At 41.6% G+C, this 20,772-nt stretch overlaps 1 protein-coding gene across 2 annotated transcripts in view; it reads right to left on the reverse strand.

The window, feature by feature from the left end:
- Positions 1-14,480: 14,480 nt before the first annotated feature.
- The window catches only part of LOC306854025 (uncharacterized protein), a 45,821-nt gene continuing 39,529 nt past the window's right edge, over positions 14,481-20,772 (reverse strand). For both annotated transcript variants that reach the window (XM_079391806.1, XM_079391807.1), the window contains exons 26-28: positions 20,426-20,551; positions 20,209-20,337; positions 14,481-16,555 (exon numbers count right to left, since the gene is read on the reverse strand). In XM_079391806.1, coding sequence (XP_079247932.1) covers positions 16,491-16,555; positions 20,209-20,337; positions 20,426-20,551 — 320 coding nt within the window. In that variant the 3' untranslated portion in view covers positions 14,481-16,490. The remainder of the gene's footprint in view (positions 16,556-20,208; positions 20,338-20,425; positions 20,552-20,772) is intronic.

Consider the following 20,772-nt stretch of genomic DNA (forward strand, 5'->3'; position numbering starts at 1 on the left):
GTATTGCTCATTGTTAATGTTAGTAAATGCATTGACTGACGTTAACTAATGGGACCTTATTGTACAGTAAAGTGTTGCAGAGACCAAAGTGGTCCCTTATTTAAGTGGAAACTGAAATGTAAGGTACACAGTAAAAGCGGTGTCACACTCACTGATAATTGATGGCCCGCTTTTGGTCAGCGCAAGCCGTCGGTCTCTGAGCTCAGCGGGGCATCCTGCTTTGATGAGGTCATCATGGGTCAGCCAGCTCTGATGAGGTCACAGCAGGTCGTCCCACTTTGATGAGGTCGGCTGGAGAGGGGTTTGTGGGTGCTGTAGTCGGGTGAAGGTGATAATGGGTCTACAGAGGAAAAGAGGCCAACATGGACCATTACTGACCAGCTGTTTGCCGTGTACGTCTGTCATGTGCTTGAAAGATCACAGGCCGCGGCTTGTGTGTCTCCCTCTACAGGGCAGCATCTCGACCCTCACATACTGTCAATATGAGTGTGTGTGAGCCCCTCCTGCACACACAGTCACATTCGTCCCTCTCAAGGGAGTGGTTGTGTTTGACGGTGGAATTCCCATCGCTCTCATCAGAGTGTATGGATCTATCTAATGAACTAATGAGTCTTTTGGCATGGGTACAAAACATCCACACACGACATCCTACTCTCATATGTGTGTTCAAACACAGGCCCCTCTCTTTCATGTCGACTGAAACATGCCCGTACACTCTGCCACCACCCCACAGTGGCACCGCAGCCCTGGTCGGGACATCTATCATGGCCCCTGAGTGCAGGGTGTGACTGCTGGCACTCTCTGCCTGATTAACTTGGCACCGTTACTTGCCCCCTTGCCAGACGAAACAACACCCACTGTGCTTAATTGTTGGTACAGAAGCCACTGCAGGACTTTCATACATGATGGGCATCTTTAAAGTGATTTCTACTACAACAAGCCATGATTACCTGATTGTTTTACTACAGCTTATTCTTAAAGGCCGTTTGGTTTACAGCAAGAATGACAGCTATAACAAGAACATTAACTATAAAGTTTAATTATACTAGAACAGCGAAGACCACATAACAGCTATAACTAACATCGCAGAAAAACAACACTGTTTCTATCACTTTCAGAATGATTTTAACAATTGACAGCCAATCAGAGTCCACTGGACTTTAAAAGGCTGAAGCCCTATGAAATGGCGGCAAATAAAACACCACTGATCAATAATTCCATGAATTACATTAATTTACCTGAATTATCAGTTTTATAATGTTAATGGTTCTCAGTCATGAAGTTTTGTAAAGAAACTTGCACTTGCCTAAAGATTAAACTTGTAATACGCATTCGCATGACTTCACCTTTTTCACCGATTGTGGCTTGAAGGGATATAGCTACAGATGGAAAATAATGAGAAATTAAATTTGCTATCTATTAGATTGTCCCCCAGTTTCACAGACAAGGCTTAAGCCTAGTCCTACTAAAATGTAAGTCTGAGCTGTTTCAACTGAACGAAACTTGCACTGATGATCTTAAAATATATCTGTCACGGGAAAAACGAGGTGGAAGCAAAGATGCAAGTATAAACAGTATTTATTAGGTCAGAGGACACAAACTGAGTAAAGTCTCTCGGGTGGGTTGGTGGCGCAGGGACGAGATGGACAGCGTGCTGGTGACGAGTGGTGATGGTGAATCCAGTGCAGGTGAACATCCAGACGAGACGAGAACCACGAAGAATCCAGACAGACGAAGACCAGGAACACAGTAGCAGACGGCACACGATGAACAACACGGAGGACATCAACCAACGATCTGACAAAGAGAGGAGAGTGCGGTGAGGCTTTAAAGGTGAGTGGATTGGCAGCAGCTGGTGCGGGGAGTGAGATCAGCTGGCGCGCTGATGAGCGCTGAGCGGTAACGCCCACTCACACATCCACACACACAGAGAACAACAATTACACGAGACATGAAGAAACCAGTGAATTCATGAACCGTGACAGTACCCTCCCTCCTAGGAACGCCTCCTGGCGTTCCCAGACTCCCTTACCTGTCGATTGTAATCATCAATAAGGGAGTGATCCAGGATGTCTCTAGCCGGTACCCAACTTCTCTCCTCCGGACCGTAACCTTCCCAGTCCACCAAGTACTGGAATCCGCGTCCCCTCCGCCTAGAGTCCAGAATACGATTGACCGAATAAGCGGGTTCCCCTTCTACGAGTCGCGGCGGTGGGGGAACCGGGGCTGGCGGATTTATGCGTGCATAAAACACGGGTTTAATTTTGGACACATGGAAAACGGGATGAATCCTCCTGTACACTGGAGGGAGATTGAGGCGGACTGTCACCGGACTAATGATCTTGGTGACAGCGAACGGGCCAATGAATTTAGGAGCAAGTTTATTAGACACGGAGCGGAGAGGAATGTTCTTAGTAGAAAGCCACACTTTGGAACCGACGACGTATACGGGAGGTCTAGACCGGTGGCGATCGGCCTTGGCCTTGGTGCGTGCTCCCACCTGGAGTAGAGTCTCGCGGGCTCTAGTCCAGGTGCGATGACACCTCTGGACAAAGGCGTGGGCGGAGGGAACCGCGACTTCGGATTCCAGACTAGGAAAAATTGGTGGCTGGTAACCTATGCTGCATTCAAACGGAGACAGGCCCGTAGATGACACTGGTAACGAATTGTGGGCGTACTCCACCATTGACAGTTGTTGGCTCCATGAGGAAGGATTCTTGGAGACCAGACATCGCAACGTTCTCTCCAAATCCTGGTTGGCTCTCTCAGTTTGACCATTGCTCTGGGGATGAAACCCTGAGGACAGACTAACAGTGGCACCCAGCAATTTACAAAACTCTCGCCAAAATTTGGACACAAATTGGGGTCCTCTGTCGGAAACCACGTCCGTCGGGAGGCCATGTAACCGAAAGACGTGGTCAACGACTGTTACCGCTGTCTCCTTGGCTGAGGGTAATTTGGGCAAGGGAATAAAGTGGGCCGCCTTCGAGAATCGGTCCACCACGGTCAAAACTACCGTGTTACCCTGAGAGGGTGGGAGGGCGGTGACAAAATCTAGAGCGATATGGGACCAGGGTCTCGAAGGGACCGGCAGCGGTTGAAGGAGCCCATCTGGGGGTCTATTGGAAGTCTTACCAGTGGCACAAACTGAGCAAGCCAAAACAAAACTGTGAACATCACGAGCCATAAGTGGCCACCAAAATCGTTGCTTGACTAAAGATGTAGTGCGACTGACTCCTGGATGACAAGCCACATTGGAACAATGACCCCACTGAATAACGTCGGACCGTAATCCCTCCGGCACAAATAACCGGTTCGGTGGGCAGCCGACCGGAGGCGTTACCCCTTGTAAGGCTGTTTTGACCTTCGATTCGACCTCCCATGTGAGTGTGGAGACAATAAGTGTTTCTGGAAAAATGCACTCGGGAGTAGACGGGCGATCGGAACGGTCAAAAATACGTGATAAGGAATCGGGTTTGATGTTCTTGGAACCCGGGCGGTACGAGAGAGTGAAATCAAAACGTCCGAAAAAAAGTGCCCACCGAGCCTGCCTGGAGTTCAATCTTTTGGCAGTTCTAATGTATTCCAAGTTCTTATGATCGGTCCATACGATAAAAGGTACCCCCGACCCTTCTAACCAGTGACGCCACTCCTCCAATGCTAACTTAACTGCCAACAACTCGGTTACCAATGTCATAGTTACTCTCGGCGGGGGACAAACGATGGGACAAAAACGCGCATGGATGCATTCTGTCGTCCGCCGGAGAGCGCTGGGATAGCACTGCACCTACCCCCACCTCTGACGCATCGACCTCCACCACAAACTGACGTGATGGATCAGGGGTGACTAAGATGGGGGCTGAAACGAAGCGGCCCTTCAGTTTGGCAAACGCAGCCTCAGCTGCGTCTGACCACCTGAACGTAGTCCTGGGGGAGGTCTCCTTGGCTGAGGGTAATTTGGGCAAGGGAATAAAGTGGGCCGCCTTCGAGAATCGGTCCACCACGGTCAAAACTACCGTGTTACCCTGAGAGGGTGGGAGGGCGGTGACAAAATCTAGAGCGATATGGGACCAGGGTCTCGAAGGGACCGGCAGCGGTTGAAGGAGCCCATCTGGGGGTCTATTGGAAGTCTTACCAGTGGCACAAACTGAGCAAGCCAAAACAAAACTGTGAACATCACGAGCCATAAGTGGCCACCAAAATCGTTGCTTGACTAAAGATGTAGTGCGACTGACTCCTGGATGACAAGCCACATTGGAACAATGACCCCACTGAATAACGTCGGACCGTAATCCCTCCGGCACAAATAACCGGTTCGGTGGGCAGCCGACCGGAGGCGTTACCCCTTGTAAGGCTGTTTTGACCTTCGATTCGACCTCCCATGTGAGTGTGGAGACAATAAGTGTTTCTGGAAAAATGCACTCGGGAGTAGACGGGCGATCGGAACGGTCAAAAATACGTGATAAGGAATCGGGTTTGATGTTCTTGGAACCCGGGCGGTACGAGAGAGTGAAATCAAAACGTCCGAAAAAAAAAGTGCCCACCGAGCCTGCCTGGAGTTCAATCTTTTGGCAGTTCTAATGTATTCCAAGTTCTTATGATCGGTCCATACGATAAAAGGTACCCCCGACCCTTCTAACCAGTGACGCCACTCCTCCAATGCTAACTTAACTGCCAACAACTCGGTTACCAATGTCATAGTTACTCTCGGCGGGGGACAAACGATGGGACAAAAACGCGCATGGATGCATTCTGTCGTCCGCCGGAGAGCGCTGGGATAGCACTGCACCTACCCCCACCTCTGACGCATCGACCTCCACCACAAACTGACGTGATGGATCAGGGGTGACTAAGATGGGGGCTGAAACGAAGCGGCCCTTCAGTTTGGCAAACGCAGCCTCAGCTGCGTCTGACCACCTGAACGTAGTCCTGGGGGAGGTCAAGGCGGTCAGAGGCGCGGCTAGTTGGCTGAAATTGCGAATAAAACGCCGGTAGAAGTTGGCGAAGCCCAGAAACCTCTGTAGGGCCTTACGGGAATCTGGACTTGGCCACTCCACCACAGCCTTAACTTTGTCAGGATCCATGCGCACTCCCTCGGACGACACAATGTACCCTAGAAAAGGAACAGACTGTGCATGAAAAGCGCATTTCTCCGCCTTGACAAAAAGCCCATTCTCTAGCAACCTCTGAAGCACTCGCCGGACGTGCTGCACATGTTCCTGGAGAGATGAAGAAAAAATCAGTATGTCATCCAGGTAAACATATGAACTGATCTACCATATCTCGCAGCACGTCATTGACGAGTGCCTGGAAGACCGCTGGGGAGTTGGACAGCCCGAAGGGCATGACCAAGTATTCAAAGTGCCCCCTAGGGGTGTTAAAAGCAGTCTTCCACTCATCCCCCTTCCTAATGCGGACCAAATGATAAGCATTACGTAAATCCAATTTTGTGAAAATAGACGCTCCCTGCAATCTCTCGAAGGCTGAAGACATTAACGGCAAAGGATAAGTATTCTTTACCGTGATGTTGTTCAGTCTCCGGTAATCAATACAAGGTCGCAGGGATCCGTCCTTCTTCCCCACAAAAAAGAACCCCGCCCCCGCTGGAGAAGAGGAGGGGCGGATGAACCCCACTGCTAGAGAATCAGAAATATATTTCTCCATAGCCTCTCTCTCTGGAACAGAAAGTGAATATAACTTGCCCTTAGGCGGAGACGTACCTGGCAGTAACTCTATAGCACAGTCATAGGGACGGTGCGGAGGGAGAGAAGCAGCACGAGACTTACTGAACACCTCCTTCAGGTCGTGATACTCCGTGGGCACGTTTGACCAATCCACTGCCTCCTCCTGAAACGTAGAAACAGAAACGGACGGACAAGCAGACACAAGACAAGACTTATAACATTCACTGCTCCATTCTGATACTGATTTCTGCTGCCAATCGATCCTGGGGTTGTGTTTGGTGAACCAAGGGTGACCTAAAACGATGGGTGCCAGGGGGGAGTCCAGAATGTAGAATGAGATGGTTTCGGAGTGGTTGCCAGATACAATGAGTGTGACGGGTCCAGTGGTGAAGGAAATGATGGGAAGGGCTTGGCCATTGAGGGCGTGAACAGCGATGGTCTGAGTGAGGGGTAGAAGGGGAGCTTGAATCTTGAGTGCAAACGTGTGGTCCATAAAATTACCCTCGGCCCCAGAATCCAGTAGTGCTTGACAGTAGTGAGTGTGGGCTGACCATCGTAGTCTTACCGGGAGGAGTGTAGATGTTGATGAGGTCTTCTCTGCAGAGATCCCACCCGACAGTAGCCTCAACCTTACTGCCGGGCTTGCCCCTTTTGCCGGGCAGTTGTAAGAAAAGTGTCCTGCCGCGCCACAGTAAAGGCATAGGCCCTGGGACCTCCGCCTCTCCTTCTCCTCCCGGGAAAGCCGAGCTCGCCCGACCTGCATGGGTTCGTGATCGTAGACGGGGCTGACCACGTCCCTGCCGCTGGTTTGTAAATCCTGTGTTACTGCAGGAACACGAGCGGGTAACAGCCAGCGCTCGACTCGGGAGATTCGGGAATCCACCCGAATAGCCAGTTCGATCAACCCATTGAGGGAAGCGGGTAAATCCATGGTGTAAATCTCTTTCTGGACGCGGTCAGCCAGCCCATGCAGGAACATATCCCACTGCGCCTCCTCGTTCCACTGACACTCTGCCGCCAGAGTCCGGAACTCGATGGAGTAATCCGACACCGACCTTTCCTCTTGTCTTAGATCCGCGAGGATCCGAGCCGCCTCTCTTCCCGCGACCGCACGGTCAAAAACTCCTTTCATCTCGGCGGAGAGTGTCTGGAACGAGGCACAGCATGGATCTTGGTTCTCCCACACCGCTGTTCCCCATAGCGCCGCTCTCCCTGTCAGTAGCGTGAGCACGAATGCTACTTTGCTCTGTTCACTCGCAAAGGTTCTGGGCTGCAGAGAAAAGTGCATCAAACAGCGAGTTAAAAATGCTCTGCAGAAGTTTGGCTCACCGTTGTATAACTCGGGAGTGGGTAGGCAGGGCTCTGACAGGGAGGCGTTCTCAGGTGGTACGAGGGGAGTTGGCGGTGTGGGTGGCGCAGTGGGAGCTTGCAGATGTTGTAAGTGCTGGGTGAGCTCGGACACCTGCGCCACAAGAGCTTGAATGGCCCGACCCGAGTCCTTCATGTTCCTCTCCTGGGCATCCATCCGGGAAACGCTGGATCGGATGAAATCCTCCAGAGAGGAAGAGGATCCACTTGCTGCTTCCATAGCTTGGTCAGATCGTTCTGTCACGGGAAAAACGAGGTGGAAGCAAAGATGCAAGTATAAACAGTATTTATTAGGTCAGAGGACACAAACTGAGTAAAGTCTCTCGGGTGGGTTGGTGGCGCAGGGACGAGATGGACAGCGTGCTGGTGACGAGTGGTGATGGTGAATCCAGTGCAGGTGAACATCCAGACGAGACGAGAACCACGAAGAATCCAGACAGACGAAGACCAGGAACACAGTAGCAGACGGCACACGATGAACAACACGGAGGACATCAACCAACGATCTGACAAAGAGAGGAGAGTGCGGTGAGGCTTTAAAGGTGAGTGGATTGGCAGCAGCTGGTGCGGGGAGTGAGATCAGCTGGCGCGCTGATGAGCGCTGAGCGGTAACGCCCACTCACACATCCACACACACAGAGAACAACAATTACACGAGACATGAAGAAACCAGTGAATTCATGAACCGTGACAATATCAGTGCATTTGTTTTGTCTCAAAAAGCACACCAGTAATGTTTTTTTTCCTAAGCACATTTATAAAAATTACTTAAATGCCCTAATTGAACTATGGCCTAATCCTGGCTTAGTCTAAGCCCTGTCTGTGAAACCGGGCCTGTGTTTAATGTCTACACCCCAACCCTAAACCTTACAATAATTACAGGGATGCCTACAGTAATTAATTGTTGTTCAGCATGACAAAAAAATGACACAATACTAATGTGCGCATGCATGCCCAGTAGAACAATCTGGCCGTAGCTGTATCCCTTTCAGCCCCAAAGAACAGGCATGGCCATTTTTAAATTTTATCGTGTTTGGCTTCCTTCAAGCTATTTTTAGCTATACAAAATTGCTAGTATTGCTGCAAACTGGCGTGTTACCATATCATTTTAATGTATTATCTTAAACACACTGGTTTGTAGTGCAAAGTTTTACCGTTTACTGTTATTCTTCTCCTACAGCACTAATGAAGCGGAAGTCTCGCACATTCACAGAAAATGACTTCCGCGTTGAAAAATAAGTTTTATTGTAAGTGACAAAAAAAAGAAAGAAAGAAAGAAAAAACACAAGCCAAAGGAAGACTTTTTATGGGTAGGCTACGTTTACGGGGAAGTTTTTTCTTGTCTTTTCTTGTTCTTTTTTAAAACTGTATTATGCATTCATGTGCCAAAGAGTTAGGTAGGCTACTCTGTTTTCACAAATTGGTATCCCTTAAAAAAAATGCTTTGAAACCAGTTTTCAGGGGTACCAAAATACCGTTGTCGTGTAAATGAACAGCCAAAACGCATAAAAATTTTCCGTTTGTTTAAAAACTGTGTCGTGTCCCCAAATCGTCGCTACCTGTTGACCGATTGATTAAAGACTTAGCAATCTAGTTTTAACTTACTTACAAATCCAAAATCACTATTTTAAAGGGAAAGGGAAGTGGTGTGTGGCCAAGTATGGTGACCCATACTCAGAATTTGTGCTCTGCATTTAACCCATCCAAGTGCACACACAGTAGTGAACATACACCCGGAGCAGTGGGCAGCCCGGGGAGCAGTTGAGGGGTTCAGTGCCTTGCTCAAGGGTCTCACCACAGTCATGGTATTGAGGGTGGAGAGAGTGTTGGTTATTCACTCCCCCACCTACAATCCCTGCCGGACCTGAGACTCGAACCCACGACTTTCGGGTTACAAGTCCAACTCTCTATCCATTAGTCTAATGGTTTTAGGATTGAACAATAGCTCTACTGAATAAGGCTTACTGTTTGTGTTCTTCTCTGCACAGCATGTGTAGATCTAGAGATCAGATATAAAGAGATTGTTTTACTTTAGTGAATGATTGTTGTGTTGTAATATAGCTCAGATTATCTTACAGTTGGCACAGAGCGGAGAACCAGATTTTTATATTTGTTTTATATATGCTCTCCAGTGAGGTTTCTCCTCTGGCAAATCGCACACTCTTTTCATCCCTTGCTGTTTTTGATAAAGTCAGGCCGGTGGCAGCTGTGGTTGGATACGTGACAGCTCGTAAGCCGCGGAAGGAGCGGCGGCCCCGTTAAAGACTGGCGGTTTTCATTGGGGTATTTGTTGTGATCCCCCTGGAAACGGGTCATTAGTGTTATTGATGGGCACTCAGTACGAGCGGCGGATGCCGCCATGCATATGGTTTTAATATGACAAGATGTGTTAGGGGAACGGCTTACTGTTTAAAATGCCTCAGAGGTCCGTGGACCTGACGTAAAGGGCCGTTTACGCTGGAATTGGATAAAAAGTCAATTGCGCACTTGGAAACTCACTTACCTTAGATATTGTGCATGACGCACTGAAATTAAAGGTTGCTCATCGACTATAGTTAGAGCTTTATTACTATAATTTGGACCCTCAAGATATTTTCACTGGTTTGTGGAAATATGCTGCCACATTTCCTTTCAGTAATGCGCTGATACACCCTCCACTTAGTGCCACAACAATCTAAAACACAATCACAGTCTTGTCTGATTGAGCAGGAGCAAAGTACTTAAATGCTCATTTTTAAGAACGCATTCTGAACACTATTATCAAGTACTTAGCTTAACCGGTCTGTGCATTTAGGGCAGACAGGGGGGCTAGTTGTCACAAGGTCTGCGTCTCATGATAGTGGTTTGAAGTGTTTTCACTAGCAATTTGTATATTGGTTTCAAACAGGCCTACCTCAAAAACGTCAGAATAAAAAATAGTTTTGGTCAGTTATTCAGCCAAAACTAAAATTCAGTAGCTTCATTTTGTAAAGCTGCTGGGTAAACACATGAACACAATAAAATCAAACAAACACATTAGATATATATCTAAAATACAGAATTCAGGATAGAGTATCGTTTTCTTTTTGTTGGTGGTTTGGGCACTTTTTATTGGGAAAAGTTGCCATGTAGGCCTATTTTAAGTCTTTAATTTTTTTAATTAGCTAAATTTGTTGGCCAAAATAATGTTGTTTTTGTGTAATAACTTTTACGTTCTGCTCTATTGTTTTGTGTTTTATAATTGTTTTACTGATTAAATTTAGCTGAAAAGAAAACTGTTTAATTAGTTTTTTAATGACAACTTACCCAACTGTCAACACGTTCAATGATCTTTTTTTCATGGTCAGTAACGGTCTAAATGTTAAATTGACTTGAAAACATTGAGACGACTAGCCCCGCTCTCCCCAGTCTACCACAGGAATGGTAAAACAAATGGGGTTTGAGAGAGTGTGTCCAAGGTCTGGCTTGACCACCAGCACACCACAATACTGCATCGAGTACCACCTAGTGGCCCTCCTCGACACTGACCCATGCTGACACTGCACGAAACACTCATTGACATTCACCCAGAACCTGCTAAATGATCCTTGAATAATTTAGATTAATGACGGGGTCCTGTAAAAAGAAAAAAGCATGATAGTACTCTTTACGTATACACAGAGATGCTGTGTGCTGATTTTTTTCCTTCACTGAAACGAGGGGATTTCCAGTGTCTAATGTGGCATTCACACAGGGTGCGTTTGTTAGTCTGGTTGCACATGTGTCACAACTGTCCGTTGAGTTGGGTCTAGTAGTAGAATGTCAAATAAGGATCAAATCGCTATTTAACGATTCTGGATCCTTAACGGAAAAAAATAACATACACGTACTAGGCCTACATTTCTTAAGGTGCGTTTAGACTTAAAACTTTTCATATACCTTTTAGAGGCCGCATAAATATGCAACCAAAAATTGGTTCTGAGTACTAAAACACGAAATAAATAAATATTAAATAAAAATTGGGCTCATTGATTCACATTGGTGGAGTTCGAGAAGCGTTAAAGCTTTCTCAACCCTGGTCCTCGAGGGCCACTGCAAATTTTAGCTCCAACCCTAATCAAACACACCTGAACCAGCTAATTAAGATGTTCGGGATTACTAGTAAATTACAGGCAGGTGAGTTTGACGAAGTTGGAGCAAATCTCTGCAGGACAGTGGCCCTCCAGGACCAGGGTTGAGAACCCCTGCGTTAAAGGGAACATCGGATGCCCATTTTCCACAATTTGGTATGATTCTTTAGGGCAGGGTTCCTCAAATCTTACCCTGGAGGGCCAATCCACTGCAGAGTTTAGCTCCAACCCTGATCAAACTCACCTGTCTGTGATTTTCTAATGATCCTGAAGACATTGATTAGCATGTTCAGGTGTGTTTAATTAGGGTTACAGCTAAACTCTGCAGGAAAATGGATCTCGTGGGCCAGATTTGAAGATCCCTGCTTTAGGGGCTTCATGAAAAGTCTATAACATGACTGTCCAAACTTGGTCCTGATGTCCTGCAGAGTTTAGCTCCAACCCTAATTAAACACACCTGAAGCAGCTAATCAAGCTCTTATAGGCATACTAGAAATACATCATAAATAGAACGAGGCAGTATGGATACTGTTGGGGATTTGGTGCATTCCCCTAAAAAAAACTAAAGTAATGACAACTGCTAAGTTCATTATTATTACATCCAACATCCTATCGCTTGTAGGAGACAATCTTGTCTACACTTGCTCTGGCATTGAAACAATGGCGGACTGTTTACAGCTCACTCAGGGCTTGTCGGCTAAAAGTGTTTGTCAAGTGCTTATGATTTGTGGGGATTGTTTGTTTTTTTATTTCATTATAGGGTGGTTGTGTACGCACAATGCCAAGACACTTAAGTTCAAAAGTGAATTTTGCATTCAATATACCCTTTAATGGAACTGAACATGATGGAAATTACTCTGCATCTCCAAACATAGCAGCCAGTTCTGTCCTTTAACATTTTCGATAGTGCAGTATTCCCATAAACTTTCTTGTTGTCTATTAAGTAGCTGTGTTAAGTCAAATTTTCCAAGACATTTCCTTTTTTTTTTTATCCTTCACAGCCTCGTTTGCATTCACAAAAACCTGAATAAGGTCCATTCCACAAGTGCTGCACAGATTAATGTAAACATCTATTTAAACTAAAGTGCAACAAATACACAAACAGATGAGGTTTTTACAACCTCCGAGATGCGTTCACAGACGGGTAAGTGTGGGAGTTTGCTGATACTCATCTCCAGAGCAGCTCTTTGGCATTTAAGGTTTTGTTGTTTCTGTCCAAGAAGTGGCCCAAATGGTGCGAGACCATACGGAGTTGATTTCCCTCGGTCTCTCTTCAATTTTATCGCCGGTTCAAAAAGTCACAGTCCTCTGGGAACAGGGCAAGCGCCGAGAGAGAAGAGCGTAATTTCTATGGTGCGAAAAGACAGCGCAGTGATAGCGTCGCTTCGCTGGCGCTGTACGCGTAATTTCCGTGCTAAAGTTCCCGTCAGATTACATCTGATCTGACCTCTCCAATGGGTTCTTTCATCACAAACCACTGATCTGGCTGTCTTTCAGAACGCGAGGCTTGTCTTCGCTTATTAAACCTATCTGTGCCATACAAGCCTGGGTTGTGTAACGTTCATGCACAAAAACATATTCATTAAATAAACAGATATAAACCGACACATATAGGGCATGTTTTATGCCTTGTCGTGTCTAACAAACCATCTGTGCCAATCTCTCGCTTTGCAAGATATAGAAGATATTTTAAAAACAGTTCATATTTATCTGCATGCCTCAGTTTAATTATACTTTTTATTGAACGCACAGATTGGTGACTGCAGGCACCAAGGCGAGGGTTGTAAATCTAAATCTGTTTTAACGCCGTCCCAGCAAAATTACATTCGCCTCCTTGACATTTCGCCCAAGACGACAGAACTGTGAAGATACAATAAGCAACAGCTAAATAAGAAATCTGTTGGCTTTGTGCCTTATCCACTTTATGTTTGACTTAAGAGCAGCCTGGCCATTTGTATTTGAATGTGCAACACTTCCGGTATTAACTTCCATTGCAAATTTATAGAAGCCCATTTCCACCACAGAATAATTTTTTTTTTTTTAAAGATTCAGAATTGTAAGCTATAAACTCAAACTTGTGAGATAAAAAGTTGCAGTTACTTTTTCTATTTCTTGTTTCCATGCCGGAAGCAGAATTGCGAGATGAACTGAGTATTTAGAGAAAAAAAAGATTTAAAGTAAGAATTGTGAAATATAAACTCGGAATTATAAGACAAATGTTGGAATTCTGAATTAGGCTATATCTCGAACATCTGACTTGTCTCATAATTGTGACTTTACATCTCGCAGTTAGAATTGTGAGAGTATATTTTGCAATTCTTTGTTTATATCTCACAGTTCTTTTCTCAGAATTGCAAGAAACAAAGTCCGAATTGTGAGGTGTAAAGTTACAATTTCAAGGAAAAAAGTTAATAAGTCGCAATTAATTAGAAAAAAAAATTATTCTGTGGTGAAAACAGACTTTCTATTATAACTGGTGTTTGTTATATATTTTTCATCTTTGTAATAATAAACAATAAAAAAGTACTATTTTTATAGTTATTTACTGATACTAGCTAATGAATGGGAAGTCTCGCACATTCACAGAAAATTTCTTACTTCTGCATTATATATATATATATATATATATATATATGATAAGGTGATAGGGCTAATAGCCCTAGAGACCTTGAGAGACAAGATGGACCTTTGTCCAGTCGATTGTCTCTGCACCCATCCGCTGATCAAAGCTGGTGTACAGTATTACGGCCACCCAGACTGTACTGAATGGATGGGCTACGGCGGTCTGTTTGACTGGACTCAGGTGTGTGTGTGGATGGATGGCCTCTAGAGCCCTGTTTGACTGGAAACAGGTGTGTGTCATCCATTGCTGGAGGCTCGGGCTGATAAACATTATTGGAGAACATCTGTAGGCTGTCACAACACGGTGCGGCCAGTGAAGCCCCCTCCCATCCATCAGACCCAAGGGCTTTGTCCACTGACAGCCCCCAAGCTTCCATCACTCACGCCGGGCAGCATGCGTCAGGGTGCAGGGGTCCCAGCCTGGCTCTCCCACCTGAGAAATGCTACAGCAATGGCGCGGGTGACAGAGACAAACACTTACACACACATGCATGTAGAGGGCCTGTTCCACTCAGGTGCACTGACAGGTGTAGGCAGGTGACCTCTGACACGTTTGACCCTCCCATCTGAGAGGTGCAGAGGAACATGCTATCCACAATGTCCCACTACCCTCTACCTACATATCCATGTCCTACAAACAACACGTTTCACTCGGGTGATCAAAAATAATAGCATGTGTGCTGTACACGGTTTAGATCTTTAAATGAAAAATCATTATACTGCCAAAAATAATTTTATTTTCTTAATTTCAGGTACAAATATCTATACAAGATACATTAACTTGAAAAGCAAAAAAAAAGAATTAAGATATTTTATAAAAAAAAAAAAAAAATTGTTTATGCTTAAAACAAGAAACAATATATGCCATGGGTAAGAAAATTATTTTCCCTTTCAATTAAATTCATAATTTCAAATTATTCTTAATTTTTTCAAAGGGGAAAGATTTTTCTCCCCCCACTGGCAGATATTTTTTTATTTTTATACATTTTTCATCAAACATTAAAAACATTAATTAGAATGAATTCAAAGGAAAAATAAGATTTTTTTCTCACCAATCTGACAGATTTTTCTTGTATTAAGCAAAATCTCTTAATTCTTATACATTTAAAAAAAAAAAACTTTACAAACATTAATTTTAATTAATAAAAATGCAAAGGGAAAACAAGATTTGTTTCACTCACCCTATTGGCAGTTTGTTCTTTAAACAAAATTTCTCCTAATGTTTATACATTTTTCAGAAACATTACAAACACTGTTCTTTAATTAATAATCTTAATTCAAAGGGAAAAGCAAGACTATTTTTCTCACCTTATTTGTAGATTTGTTCCTGTTTAATCAAAAACTCAATTTTTATATTTTTACAAAAAAAAAACATTAAAGGGAAAACATACATTTTTCCACTCTTCTGACACTGATTTAATGTTTTTAAATTTATATTTTTTCACCGAACAGGACAAATACAAGAAAACAATATCTTAGTCATTTTACTTCTCAAGTATATCTTGATTTAAGAATCTTTAGATATTTTTACTGGGAAATAAAACAAGCATACTAAAATTAATCAGCAGTGTAAAGCTTTACAGTACAGTTAAAACAACAACAACAACAAAAACTACATTTTTTCTGTACAAACATATTTAATAAAAATTTTAAGCGCCAATACATATTTTCACTGTACAGCGAAATTAAACTTTACTTTGATAACATCCTGAGAGGAACAAAAGAAGAACAGAGGAACAAAACACTTTTTACAGTAAAAGACTGTTGAGTGAGTGCTAAGCACCGTAATTTATAAAGATTAGGATTGTTTGGCATGTAAGACGTCTTTTGGAGGCACTGTCTGTTCAGTTTACAATCATCAGATTGTTTCTAAATCCTGTCAGACAGCTCCACTTTAACAATTTACTTCAGATGGCACGATGATGGGTAAAAATACTGTGAATATTTACAGTCAGGCTGTCACGGGAATCGAATCGCAGGACATACATCACACTCACACGAGCCAACCAGATGGATTTAAATAGGATATCTATAGCACAAACGCTCATGCTACATATTACTTAAAAAAAAAAACATAAAAGTACCATAAAAGAGAACTTCATAGACATTGTCATAAAAAATGTTAAATTTAGTGTTGGTGTATGTTTACAAGGTCAATTTTAGACTGTGTATGGTATGTATGGAAGGCAGGAACTATTCACTTTAGTGGTGTATTTGTGGTATGTATTATAGAAATGAGAGGTTGAGGCTTCACTCTGATCCCATAATAGAGAAGTTCGGTCTGGCTTTTTGGCTCGGTGGGCGTTTGGCCGATCGCATGGTTTGGTTTGTCTGTCTGATGTGGGACTTATAAGAAACAGCGAGTTTATGCACAAACATGCACACAAAACAAGCGTTTTTAAGTCGCATTGAACTGGTCCACCATGTTGTGTGTGTGATATTCACATTAAACACGATGTGTCCCTCCACCAAAGATACACATATACTCACACTCTCAATGACAGCCTGTCAGTGGTCTTGTGTGGATCCAGAGGGGATGTTAATGTGTGTCTGTGTTTTTCAGCATTGCTTCCTCGTACTAATTCTCCTGTGGCTTGCTCGTCTGGAGGAAAAACCCATAATAACAAGTCACATACATCCTCACACACTCAGTCACCCTTGCCCACTCGCCTTCTGCTGGGATGTCAGGAGTGTGCGTGTGTGTGTGTTTGGGGACTCTGTATCAGGACTAGGAATGAGAAATACGCCGTCGCCTCTTCTGTAATTTGGAAGACACATGATTTACGGAAACACCTGAGAGAAAGACAGAGACAGAGAGATTATTGTAACGAATTGACTGGCTTTGATTTCTTTTACTTTTTCTATATTGTGAATATAGTCACGGCAAAAGGCACTGTCCATGCAAACGTTTCAGCCATGATTATTTTTGCACATAAAAATTATTGTCGATAATAAAAAAAACAATATAATATATACAGCACAAATTTTCAAAAATATTTAGGTCCCTACGGTTTCAGCGAAGCAGAATGAATGTTTAGTTTACTACATATACTGAAGCGTACGTGAAGTTTGCGGTGTTCTCAGACTCTGCTGTCTCACTATAAGAGGAAATGAACACATGAACATCATCCCAAAGCTTCTCTGAGAGTCACTTCATGAGCACTTTAGCAAAACTGAGAGGTCTTCACAGCAACAGAAATATATTAATTTTGTGCAATAGAATGCACCTCTCGATGTAAAAATTATGTAATAAAGTTTTATTTTTAAGAAATAATCCATTTTCTTTTTAACAGTAAACCACTTTTTTGTTTCCTAAAAATGAAAGGATTTGTTTAATTTTGTTGCTAATTTAAATTTTAATGTAATTTAAAAAAATTATATACCACACAAGATTTCTGAAAAAACACAGGGCCCTATTATTGTAAAATATATTCATTAATTAATTAATCAAATTAAGTTTTTGTATGAATTCAGTTGTTTCATTAAATTTCATTAAACCATTAAGATGGAATCCATAAAAATTAAAATGGAAAATAGAGTTTGTTAAACTTCTAATAAATTGTTGGTAAACTGTATAATATTAATGATTTCAATTAATTATACATGCTTTTTGATTATTACAATTTTGTGTAACCATTAACACAGAGTCCAGAAAAATTAAAATAGCAACAAAAAAAAAAGAAAAGAAACGGAATGCAGAAAAAATAAAAATGTTAAAAATGGAATTTGGGGGAAAAAAATAAAAATGGATTTCATATTGTCCTAAACATTGTTCTATGTACTCCATTTGAAAATGTACACACTTTAAACTCACCGTTTCTTACGTTGTAGTTGAAATGAGAACTGTGAATGATAAATTAATAAATATGTATATTGCACTAAATAAATAAATGTGAATAAAAAAATATGTTAAGGATATGTTAATGATAAATAAATGTTTGTTGTACATTAATAAACAAATAAATAAATGTGACTCTGGACCACAAAACCAGTCTTAAGTCGCTGGGGTATATTTGTAGCAATAGCCAAAAATACATTGTATGGGTCAAAATTATCGATATTTCTTTTATGGCAGAAATCATTAGGATATTAAGTAAAGATCACATTCCATGAAGATATTGTGTAAATTGTCTACCGTAAATATATCAAAACTTCATTTTTGATTAGTAATATGCATTGCTAAGAACTTCATTTGGACAATTTTAAGGGCGATTTTATGAATATTTAGATTTTTTTGCTCCCTCAGATTTCAGATATTCAAATAGCTGTATCTCAGCCAAATATTGTCCGATTCTAACAAACCATACATCAATGGAAAGCTTATTTATTCAGTTGATAAATTCTGGTCCAGGGTCACAAATGTGAATGAAGAAAATAAATGAGGGAATGTGAATGATAAATAAATGATAAATATGTGATTCAATAAACTGTATTTTAATTTCCATACAATTTAGTCATAAATGTATTTATTAATTTGCTAATGTATTCCTTAAATAATATATTTATTACATTTACTATTCATACATATATTTATGTACCATACATTTTTTTTCATTCCATATTTATTCATCCTGCATTTTTCACTGATATTTCCTCCTTCAACAAAGTGAGGGTGACTGAACGATCACAGATTGTGCAGTTCAACTAAACTCCTCCATGAAATATGTTTTATAATACAAAATAAGTGCAATAAAAAGAGAAAATTAATAAGAGGAAGTTAAGATGAGAACAAAATTAGATGTCAAATGTGAAAGAACTATTTGTAATTTTAGGGGATGTACAGGTTTAGAGATTGCGTGGATGGGCCATGTACAGTAAGTCCAATGTGACACACTCACACACACTGTCATGCACTCATTCACAAAGCTCACAAACACATTGTGAAGTGTCCTGCTGTGATTCACTTAAAATAACTGTCAGAGAGAGGCGCCGTTACACAGACAGACAGGAGGCCCTTAACAGCTCAGGGGTCCATCACACACACACACTGAGGCTGTCACACACTCTCTCACTAACGCTTTGAGCTCACACGCTCGGGTTTGTGTCGTGACTGATACGAATAAAAGAGAAGTAGAATTTTGGGAAAGAAAGATGTTGAGATGGTGAGAGATTAAAGAAAGTGAAAGAAGCAGTGTGAGCAGTTTGAGTTTGAGACCATACAGCTGACTCTCACACACTTACTTAGCTAAAAAAAAAAACTCTTCTACTGTCTTTATTTACAGTTAATTATTATATTTGACCCTGGACCACAAAACCAGTCTTAAGTCGCTGGGGTATATTTGTAGCAATAGCCAAAAATCATTAGGATATTAAGTAAAGATCATGTTCCATGAAGATATTTAGTTAATTTCCTACTGTAAATATATCAAAACTTCTGATTAGTAATATGCATTGCTAAGAACTTCATTTGGACAACTTTAAAGGCGATTTTCTCAATATTTTGATATTTTTGCATTCTCAGATTCCAGATTTTTAAATAGTTGTATCTCGGCCAAATATTGTCCGATCCTAACAAACCATACATCAATGGAAAGTTTATTTATTCAGCTTTCGGACGACATATAAATTTCAAATTTAAAAAAATGTACCCTTATGACTGGTTTTGTGGTTCAGAGTCACATATATTAACACTACAGATTAAGCCAAACCATAACCCTATTTTGTTTGTCATTTTAGTCAAAAAAATATTATGTACTTTATTTAAATATTTTAAATACATGATGAGAAATTATGAGGTTAAATATGGGCCAACATGCGTGATTATCTGCATTAATCAATTATTAAATAATGAATATGTATGTATGTATTATTATTGTTTGTTTAACCTATTTATTAAATTAACATGTTAAATTAACAGCACTCAATTTTATATTGGAGGATATTTTATCAGATTTAACTAACCTCTGGAGACAATTCTGAGAATAAAAATATAATTTGTTTTCATTTTAATCGAATACATGATTTGAAATGATCAATTTACATGTGGACTAAGGGTCCTGATTAATTGTATTAATTTATATAATAATAATTATTATTATTATTAACAATATTAATATTATTTACAGTATATACACACCTTATTTATTTATTTTCATTCATTTACATATTAAATTAAGATCCCTTTTCTTTCTATTGGAGGATTTTTTTGATCAGATTTAACTAACTTTTGGGGAAAATTTAAGAATATATATTTTTTTGTTTTATTTCAATATTTCTATTAATTATAGGATGAGAAATTATGAATTTACATGTGGACTAAGGGACATAGTTAAATGTATTCATTATATAATAATATGTATGTATGAAATATTATTATTTTTATTATTATTATTTATGCTCCTTTAATTATTGAATATGTCAATTCAACAATTGTAATTTTTAGAGTTAATTATATTGAATCACATTTAGCTAACTTCTGGGGACAACACACTCATACAGACCCTCACCTTCCTCACAGGTGGGTCCCATCCAGCTGAGGGGACATGAGCAGTGACCTGTGCGCTGGTCACACTGGCCTCCGTGTTCACACTGACACGGGAAAGAACAGCCTGGACCATAAAACCTGCTGTCACAAACTGAGAGAGAAGATAAAGGTTTGAAAGTTTGAAGCAAGGTTTATGAGAGTTTGCATAAGATGTGTAAGGTGTGTGTGTGTTTGTGCACCTTTCTCGCAGCGTTCTCCTGTCTTTCCAGATGGACAGAGACACCGTCCAGTGGTTGGGTCACAGAGCGCCCCATCACACTCACAGAGTTCTACACAATCACGTCCAAAACGTCCATCATCACAACCTGTCACACACAGTCAGAGAGACCATCAAACTGACATACTCTCACTGCAATCCAGTGAGCTTTCAAGGATTTTTGTTTTGACACAAATGTAAAGACGTCCATCATACATCTTAAGTTATACAGTAGCTCTGCATGATAAACAGACCTTATTTAATTCATTACTCAGTAATAATCTTCGAGTCAGTGAGTCAAAAAGTGAATCAGTAAGACAATTTATGAAT

Source organism: Barbus barbus, assembly GCF_936440315.1.
Source record: "Barbus barbus genome assembly, chromosome: 34".
NCBI classification, from domain to species: Eukaryota; Metazoa; Chordata; class Actinopteri; order Cypriniformes; family Cyprinidae; genus Barbus; species Barbus barbus.